Source organism: Orycteropus afer, unplaced genomic scaffold (genome assembly GCF_000298275.1).
Source record: "Orycteropus afer afer isolate SDZICR_OR568_19922 unplaced genomic scaffold, OryAfe1.0 scaffold00043, whole genome shotgun sequence".
In the NCBI taxonomy this organism is placed as follows: Eukaryota; Metazoa; Chordata; class Mammalia; order Tubulidentata; family Orycteropodidae; genus Orycteropus; species Orycteropus afer.
This window is the reverse complement of record NW_006921630.1, coordinates 16,007,799-16,016,934: the sequence shown is the minus strand read 5'-3', so window position 1 is coordinate 16,016,934 and position 9,136 is coordinate 16,007,799. Positions and strand designations below refer to the sequence as shown.

At 35.5% G+C, this 9,136-nt stretch overlaps 1 protein-coding gene across 1 annotated transcript in view; it reads right to left on the bottom strand.

Annotated features, from left to right (window-relative positions):
• Positions 1–9,136, bottom strand: part of HMCN1 (hemicentin 1) — a 691,072-nt gene that overhangs the window by 398,931 nt on the left and 283,005 nt on the right. Inside the window, exons 8-10 of the mRNA XM_007937695.2 lie at positions 8,389–8,652; positions 4,767–4,911; positions 248–369 (exon numbers count right to left, since the gene is read on the bottom strand). Coding sequence (XP_007935886.1) covers positions 248–369; positions 4,767–4,911; positions 8,389–8,652 — 531 coding nt within the window. The remainder of the gene's footprint in view (positions 1–247; positions 370–4,766; positions 4,912–8,388; positions 8,653–9,136) is intronic.

Genomic DNA, 9,136 nt, shown 5'->3' with positions numbered 1-9,136 from the left:
ACTGGGAGGAGGTAACTATGGGGAGGAAGTGGGAGGGTAGCTGCTGCATTGTAAATTTTGGTCAATGACATGAGACAAAGTGTATGTGAACTGCTGTATGAAAAGTGAATTTACTCTGTAAATCTTCACCCAAATCCTAATTAAAAAAAAAAAAAAAAAGAGAATAAGCTCCTGTTTCTTCAAGCCATCCCATTTATGGTATATTCTTGTCAGAGCAGCACTAGGTAACCAGAACAATGATAGTTACCTGATACATCAAAAAAAGTCTGTGCCCTTCCAGTCCCTGCACTGCTGACGGCAATGCACTCATAGGAGCCTTCATCAGACAAAGTGACTTTTTCTATATCCCAGTTCACATTGGTGGATTCTCTGGGGTAAGAAAAGAGAAATTTTCATTTACTATAAAAACAAAAGCATGTTGAAAATAATTTCAGTATTTGTTTTGAAGTATTCATTTAAAAGAATGAGGTAGAGACAATAAAACTGCATAGTTCTTTATAAGTTTAAATTACACACACTGTCATAATTACAAAGTTAAACTTTTCTACTCTGTGTAAAAGACTGAACAAAGACCAAGTAAATTATGGAGACTGAAAATTTCTTTAAGGAAACATTTTCTGGCTATGTTAAAATAAAAGATGATAGAGCTGGCAAAGAAACATTCATTAATCTTTTCTCCTTACCCTGTCTTTACCAGCTTTTGGTCATATTTTAGTGAGGTTCTTAGTCAAAGCAATGTAATCGGGCAATTCACAAGTTGGAATGGAGAATATAGAATGTTTTTATTCTATGAAGATAAATTATCCTTAACTTTCTTATATATAAATTCCATATGGAGCTATATACCATATCTGATGATATATATGCATACAGACACATATAATGAAGAAAGAAAATAACTATCAATTTGTCAATATCAATATTTTAGGAAAAAAATCCCTCTTATTAATTTGTTCATTTAATACTTATTCTTTGTCCTCTAATACTAGAAAATTAAATTATTTTCTGGAAATGTCTAAATAATACATATTTAATCCTTGTTCAAAAGATTCCAATCATTTATAAAAACAGGTATCATCCTGTTTCATAATATGTTGAATTATCATAAGTGTTCTCATTTTCTTCTTGTCATTATCTTTAGCTATTCACAAGCTTATTAAACATTCATGGTGCAGCTTAGGTACAAAGCCCACTGAATAGTCAAGATATTGTCAAATGGAGTCTGAATGTGGCATAATAAATAAAACCTCAGAATGATAATTCCAGATCACTCCTCATCCAAACAAACCACATCAATCATCAAATAACCATAAAGAACATATTAAGCTCTTAATTTGAATTCAGTGCTGACCTAGGGTTTGTAACAGGAAGTTAAGACACAGGTTCTTGTCATAACAGCAAGAAAATAAGCAAAGTCACTACTCTAGATATTTCAGTTGTTGTTGTTATGTGCTGACAAGTCAAACCCGACTCATAGCGACCCCTCCTTGGGTTTCCGAGGCAGTATCACTACGGAAGTAGGATTGCCCAACCTTCCTTCCAAGGAGTGGCTGGTGGGTTTGAACCGCCAGCCGTCTGGTTAGCAGGCAAGTGTCTTAGCCACTACGCTACCAGAGCTCCCAAATATTTCAGTAGCTATGAATATTCACTTCAGTTCTGAATCATAAGCTGGGTAATGTTTCTTAATTTTATTTTGTATGCACTATATACCACTGGTCCTTATTACTTTCAGAGGAAGACAAAATATTACTTGGCTCTAAATATAGTGCCCTAAACACCTAAGATGTATCTTGAAAGCTAAATAACAGTATGCTAAGTACTAGTTAGGAGCTCTGGTAGCTTAGTGCCTAAGGCACTTGACTGCTAACCAGAAGCCTGGCGGTTCAACCCCACCAGCCACTCCTCGGAAGGAAGGTTGGGCAATCTACTTCCATAGTGATACTGCTTCGGAAACCCAAGGAGGGGTCGCTATGAGTCAGAGACAACTTGACGGCACATAACAACAACAACAAGTACTAGTTTATAAATGTCATCATCTAGGTACTGATAAGTTCCAGGAAGATAGGAATTTGGAATACATACGTGTTCAGTGTCCTGTGAAGTGCCTACATTAAAGCCAGTAATATATTAGGATTCAGCACAAACTTAAATTCATGGAAATCTTGGAACATAAAGTGACTGTAGTCTCAAGTTCCTCATTTTAAAAACAAGGAAATTGAAATCTAGAAAGAAGGACAACTAATTTGTTCAAAGGTATATAACTAGTTTACTGATTAATGAATGTTCTTAATGATTATATTTGTTCCTCTCTTGTTTATGAAATATTGAATGAAAATGATTCTTTTTTCTAATAGCCTTCTCAGTTAACATTAAGCACTACACAACCATAATAATGAAAAAAAAAAAAAAGCTAAAGGGATGGTCTTTGGAAAAGGGAAGAAAGCATTAAAATAAGGAAGAAATATATCCTGCTGCTAATGAAAACCAATCCCCTCTTACATTCCTTAGTGACCTAAGTGGATGACATAAACAAAGATTAAGTCTCATGTCTTGAGTTATTAGGAAATCTAGGGTGGAGATGTATGAGTTAATAAGGATTAGAGTGTCAATCCATCATCATCCATGCCTAATTTTGTTTCTAGTGCCTCACATCCAAAATACTTAATGTACATCAGCAAAGCAAGTCCTATCTCTGGACCACAGAGCTGGAAAAATGAGAAAAGGAATTTTGGTGGTTTACCTCCCACGGATTGTATGAAATTAATGAATTAATGTGTATAAAAAATCCCAAGTGTCTTTGAAAAAAGTTACTATTTAAATATAAAGTAGAATTATTTGATTTCATCAGTCAGTTATGTGGCTTCATCATTTGCTATCCTGGTGAATATTAACTATTAGCCAAGTAAATCATCAGGATGTACTATATAAGAATAGTAGCAGGAAATTTTACAGTTCAATCTTTAAAGAATGGAAAATTTTCTAAAGTTAAATGAACACTTCTGCCAGAAGACTTTGCTTAAAATGCTTAAAATGATAAAGGGATTGTATAAAGTGAGATTCATAAATAACGTCATATAGAAGTTATTTATATTATATTGAATTCACACTGCAAAATTTTACAAAAAAAAAAATTCTGAAAATGTACATAGTTTCACAGTAAGTTAAAAAACAACACTTTCCAGAAATCATTTTCCTCCTGGTTTTCAAAATGCAATCAATAACTATCATTAGATTACTTACTTAGATTTGTCTAAGGGAGTCAACCATCCCCATGAGAAAAATTCATGCCTTCTAGCTCACTCCTGTTGATGATATGCAGTGGTTTGTGTGTTTCTGGTACACCTGTCCCTCCTTCTCCAGCATACACCACACCTGCCTAGCCTCATCATCCATCCTTCTTCTCCTGGTTCACTGAAATCTCTCTACACTGGCCTCCTTCCTGTTTTATATTTTTGGTGAACTAGTGCCTTAGGCAATGCACTTGCTGTTCCTGCTGTTTGAGTGCTCTGCCTCTAGATATCTGTGTGACTGGCTCTCTCACTATCATCAGGTCTTTGCTCAAATACTCCTTACCCTAAATTTTAAAATTTACGACTTACCCAAAACCACACCCTACCAACTTCCAGCATTCCTTATCCCATTTAATTTCCTCTATTTAGGAGCTATGGTGGCTTAGTGACTAAGGCATTTGACTGCTAACCAGAAGGCTTGCGGTTCAAACCTACAAGCCACTCCTCAAAAGAAAGGTTGGTCAATCTACTTCCATAGTGATACCGCCTTGGAAACCCAAGGAGGGGTCGCTATGAGTCGGGTCTGACTTGAAGGCAATGTGCTGCATTGTGTACTTTCCTCCCAAAATCTTAGGAATCCCTGGGTGGTGAAAATAATTAATGCACTTAGCTCCCAACTGAAATGTTGAAGGTTTGAGTCCATCAAAAGGTGCCTTGGAAGAAAGACCTGTAATTTATTTCCAAAACATTTGGCCATTGAGAATCCTATGGAGGACAGTTTACTTTGACATACCTGAGATCACCATGAGTCAGAAATCTACTCAGTGGCAACTTGTTTGTTTTTGTTTTTTTTTTTTCTAATCACTTTAAATCATATTCAGAGGGATATTTACATCTAGTCTTTATTGGTTTCAACCAATAAAGATTCAGGTTCAGGGCCTCTCATTTAAAAGGTCTCCTTCCAAGGTTCATTATCTAATTGTGTATTCAAAATTTTGCATTCTTTATCATAATAAAGGATCTCAAATTGTATAAAATTCAAATCCCATAAAACTTGAATCCACCCTTGAATATATTCTAGAATTTACTGTATTATCATATTGTATCTATTATATGTTATCTCTCTGTCAATTGCAATATATCAGTGGTCTCTGACTGATATGACAACTGCTATATCCCAAGATAGGAGTCCTGATGAAGCAGTGGTTAACTGCTGACTGCTGACTGAAATCTCAGCAGTTTGAACCCACCAGCCACTCTATAGGAGAAAGATGTGACAGTTTGCACCCACAAAGATTTCAGCCTTGGAAACCCTATGTGGCAGTTCTACTCTGTCCTATTGGGTCTCTATGATATTAAATAGAGTCAACTCGACAGTGATAGATTTGATTTTTTTTTTTTTCTTTTTAATATTATGAGACTGATTAGGGAGCAAATAAGTGAGAATTTCCAAGGAAAAAGTTCAATAAAATGATAATCTATTTGTATTTAGATTATTACTAAGAAAACAAACAAAAACAACGAACATTTACACACTTCAAATACTGGTCTACTCCAAGTACAACTCCATTTCTGACAAAGCTTAAAGTAAAAGGCAAAAGACTCTCAACAGAGCAGGGAATTTGGCCTGGTCGTAGGTAGTATCCTGGGGTTTTCTCGGGCATTGTAACTTTGGGAGCATCTAGGAAAGAAAGAACATAGGCAAGATGGTCATAAAATCATTGAGTATTTCCTATTAACATGTTCACAAGCATGCTAGTTAAATTATGTCAAGAAATCCTCTTCATTTCAACTAATCAAAATCTCTAAAAATATTATTAACTATCTTTATTTATTTAAAAACTATTCATTTCTGGTTATCTTCATGGATATTCATTGAATGTAGTATTCACTGAAACTAAGACTCTTGATTTTAAGACACAACATTATTTTTGTACAATCAAGGTAGGAAAACAAACTGTCAAATAAATTACAATATATCATCAATTGTAAGGAATATTTTAATTTCAAAAATATAAAAATATGAATATAACCCACATACCTTAGATTCAAATACATAGGGTCATTGTTCCATTTTCCAAATGGAACAAAGCTTTTTTTTTAGTTCAATATATTTTGTAACATTCAAATTGGATGCTAAACCAACTAACTTTGAATATTCTATATAGGAAATATTAAGGTTGGCTCTACTCTCATCATTCACTCTACAACTATTAATCAACAGCTATAGAATTTCCCAAATCACAACCTTGTGTATAAAATGATAAATTCTTCTTCCTCTTCCCAATTGTACAATTTTAGAAAATAATTCTCTGTACCTTTGTCAGTTAATAGTTCAAGATGAAGTCCAAAAGTTTAGGTCAGAGTTCAGTATCACAGTTGAGAAATAACTCAAATAGAGCTGATGTCACCAAATAGTCCCTAACCTGTAATTTCATCCCTATCTACAAGCAAATATATAATAACTCCCCCCAAAAAAATCACACATTAAGTCGATTCTGACTCATAGCAACCCCATTGGGTTTCCAAGGCTGTAATTCTTTATGGAAGCAGACTGCCTCTTCTTTCTTCCATGGAGCAGCTGGTGGGTTTGAACCACTGACCTTTGGTTGTCAACCAAATGCCTTAATCACTACACCAGGAGAGTGCCTTATATATAATAACTAAATCTGAATGAATTAATTAATTAACCAAGAGCCCTGGTGGCACCGTGGTTAAGCACTTAGCTGCTAACTGAAAGGTCAGCAGTTTGAATCCACTAGCTGCTCCACAGGAGAAAGATGTGGCAGTCTGCTTCCAGACTGTTATAGTTTTTAGGTGCCACTGAGTCAGTTCCAACTCATAAAGACCCCATGCACAACAGAACAAAACACTACCTGGTCTTGTGCCATCCTCACAATCATTGCTATGCTTGAGACCATTGTTGCAGCCATTGTGTCAATCTATCTCGCCTAGGATCTTCCTCTTTTTCAGTGACCCTCTACTTTACCAAGTCTTTCTCCAGGAACTAATCCTTCCTGATAACTTGTCTAAAGTTCATGAGACAAAGGCTCACCATCCTCGCTTCTAAGGAGCATTCTGGCAGTACTTCTCCAAGTCAGATTTGTTCATTCTTCATGTAGTCCATAATATATTTGATATTCTTCACCAACACCATAATTCTTCTTTGGTCGTCCTTATTCATTGTCCAGCTTTCACATGCATATGAAGCTACTGAAAATACCATGGATTGGGTCAGTTGCATCTTAGTCTTCAAAGTGACATCTTGGCTTTTTAAGACTTTAAAGAGATCTTTTGCAGCTGATTTGCCCAGTGTAATATGTTGTTTGATTTCTTAACTGCTACTTACATGAGTACTGATTGTGGATCCAAGTGAAATGAAATCCCTGACAATTTCAGAATTTTCTCCATTTATCATATTGTTGCTTATTAGTTCAGTTGTGAGGATTTTGATTTTCTTTATGTTGACCAAAAAAGAAAAAAAAACCAAACCAAACTCACTGCCATTGAATTGTTTCTGACTCAGCAACCTCTCCTTGGGTTTCCAAGGTGGTATCTCTATGGAAATAGATTGCCCAATCTTCCTTCCGAGGAGTGGCTGGTCTTTATGTTGAGGTGTAATTAATACTGAAGGCTGTAGTCTTTTATCTTCATTATTAACTGCTTCAAATGTGCTTCACTTTCAGCAAGCAAGGTGGTGCCATCTGCATATCACACGTTGTTAATGAGTCTTCCACCAGTCTTGAGACTGTGTTCTTCATATAGTCCAGCTTCTAGGATTATTTGGTCAGCATACAGACTGAATACATATAGTGAAATATACAACTCTGATGCACACTTTTCCTGATTTTAAACAATGTACTATCCCCTTATTCCGTTCAAATGACTGCTTCTTGGTCTGTGTGCAGTTCCTCATTAGCACAATTAAGGGTCCTGGAATTCTCATTCCTCACAATGTTATCATAATTTGTTATGATCCACACAGCTGAATGCTTTTGCAAAGTCAGAAAATATAATTAAACATCTTCCTGGTATTTGCTTTCAACCAAGATCTGTCTGATGTCAGAAATAATATCTCTCATTTCATGTTGTCATTGTTGTTCCTGTTGTTAAGTGTCATCAAGTCATCTCTGACTCATAGCAACCCTGTGCACAGAACGAAACACTGCCCAGTCCCACGCCAGCTCCATGATCCTTGGTATACTTGAGCCAATTGCCACAGCCCCTGTATCAATTCATCTCGTTGAGGGCCTTCTCCTCTTTTATTGACCCTCCACCTTACCAAGCATGAAATCCTTCCCCAGGGAATGGTCCCTTCTGACAACATGACCAAAGCAGGTGAGACGAAGTCTGGCCATTCTTGCTTTCAAGGAGTATTCTGGCTGCACTTCTTCCAGGACAGATTCATTAGTTCTTTCAGCAGTCTTATTCCATGTCCTCTTCTTTATCTGGCTTGAATTTCTGACGGTTTATGGTTAATGCAGTACTGCAAACATATTCGAATTATCTTCAAAATTTTGCTTGTGTGTGATATTATTGGGAGCTCTTCTTCAGTAATTTCCATATTCCATTGAATCACTTTTCTTTGGAATGGGCACAAATATGGATCTCTTCAGTTAGCCAGGTAGCTTACATAAAGATTACAGACTTGGAAACCCTTTGAACAGTTAGTTCTACACTGTTCTACAGGGTTGCTATGAGTCAGAATTGACATTACAGCAACAGGTTTTCCTTTCAGAATTAACTAACCAACACAATAATAAGCCAGAATCATCACCACTCATTTCCTAGTGCTCATGGAGGTGAAGATTGTATAATTTTTAATATTTAGTCAATTTAGACAGTTTAATCAAGCATATGTGCCCAGTTTTTTTAGGAGGAGGAAAGGTACCAGAGCTTCTCAGTTTGAGTTCTTACACTGATTGAAATAATCAAAACTCCCAGATCTATAATCAAGAAGACTTAACATGAAACTTCAGATATTCTACTTTATGTTTAAAAATAGTTGTCTTACCTGAATGTAAATGCCCATCGATTTGGTACCACAGTAGTAATGTGAGGATATTATGATTTTATAGTTCTTTTTTAAAAAACCTATCTGGCCACATCAACCCTTTAAGCCACCAATACTCTAGTGTTGAAAAAAATGATGTCTCACCTGGAACAATACTAGAGAAGGAAACACTTGACACTCTCTGGAAGAGATAATCATCCTTATCATAGCCAGTGACTTTAAGAAAGAAAGCTTCATTTGGTGGAATGAACTCAGAAATATTCCATATGCCATATGGTTTTTGATCTGGGTAATATTTAACAGGCATAGTCTTAAGAGGACTGCCTGAGATACTTAGAAGTTCAAGACGATCTACTCTAGCTGGAATGGAAATTCCAGAAGTATTCAGCAGCACATAGGTAGGTATTCCTACAAAAGAAAGATTTTATCATGTACCAGTAGCATCCAAAATTGAGGTGATATATGAAATAAATATTTCCCTTTTAATAACAGACAACAAATACCATGAAGGCGAGTACTACAGACTTTCCTATCAATTGTGGAAATTGTACCAGCTGTACAATCTTTTCTATATAAAAGAAAGTCTGTCCATGATTAAAGAATCTTAGGGAATCATGAGTAATTATCCTTATTTTAATTACATATACACATCAAAAATCAGAACTGTGAGCATTGTATTATATGACGCTTGATTACAGGGATATTTTTCAAGATTCACAATTGTGTACCTTTCCAGAAATTATATCAAAATCAAAATAAAAGAATAATCAGAAAGATAAAATTTAAGACTCACAGGAGGATTGAGTATTTTCTTGTGATAAAACTATGACTCCTCATGCATGAGTAAAATAAGAGGAATTTAAAAATAAGCACAAATTTCATCTTTGAATAT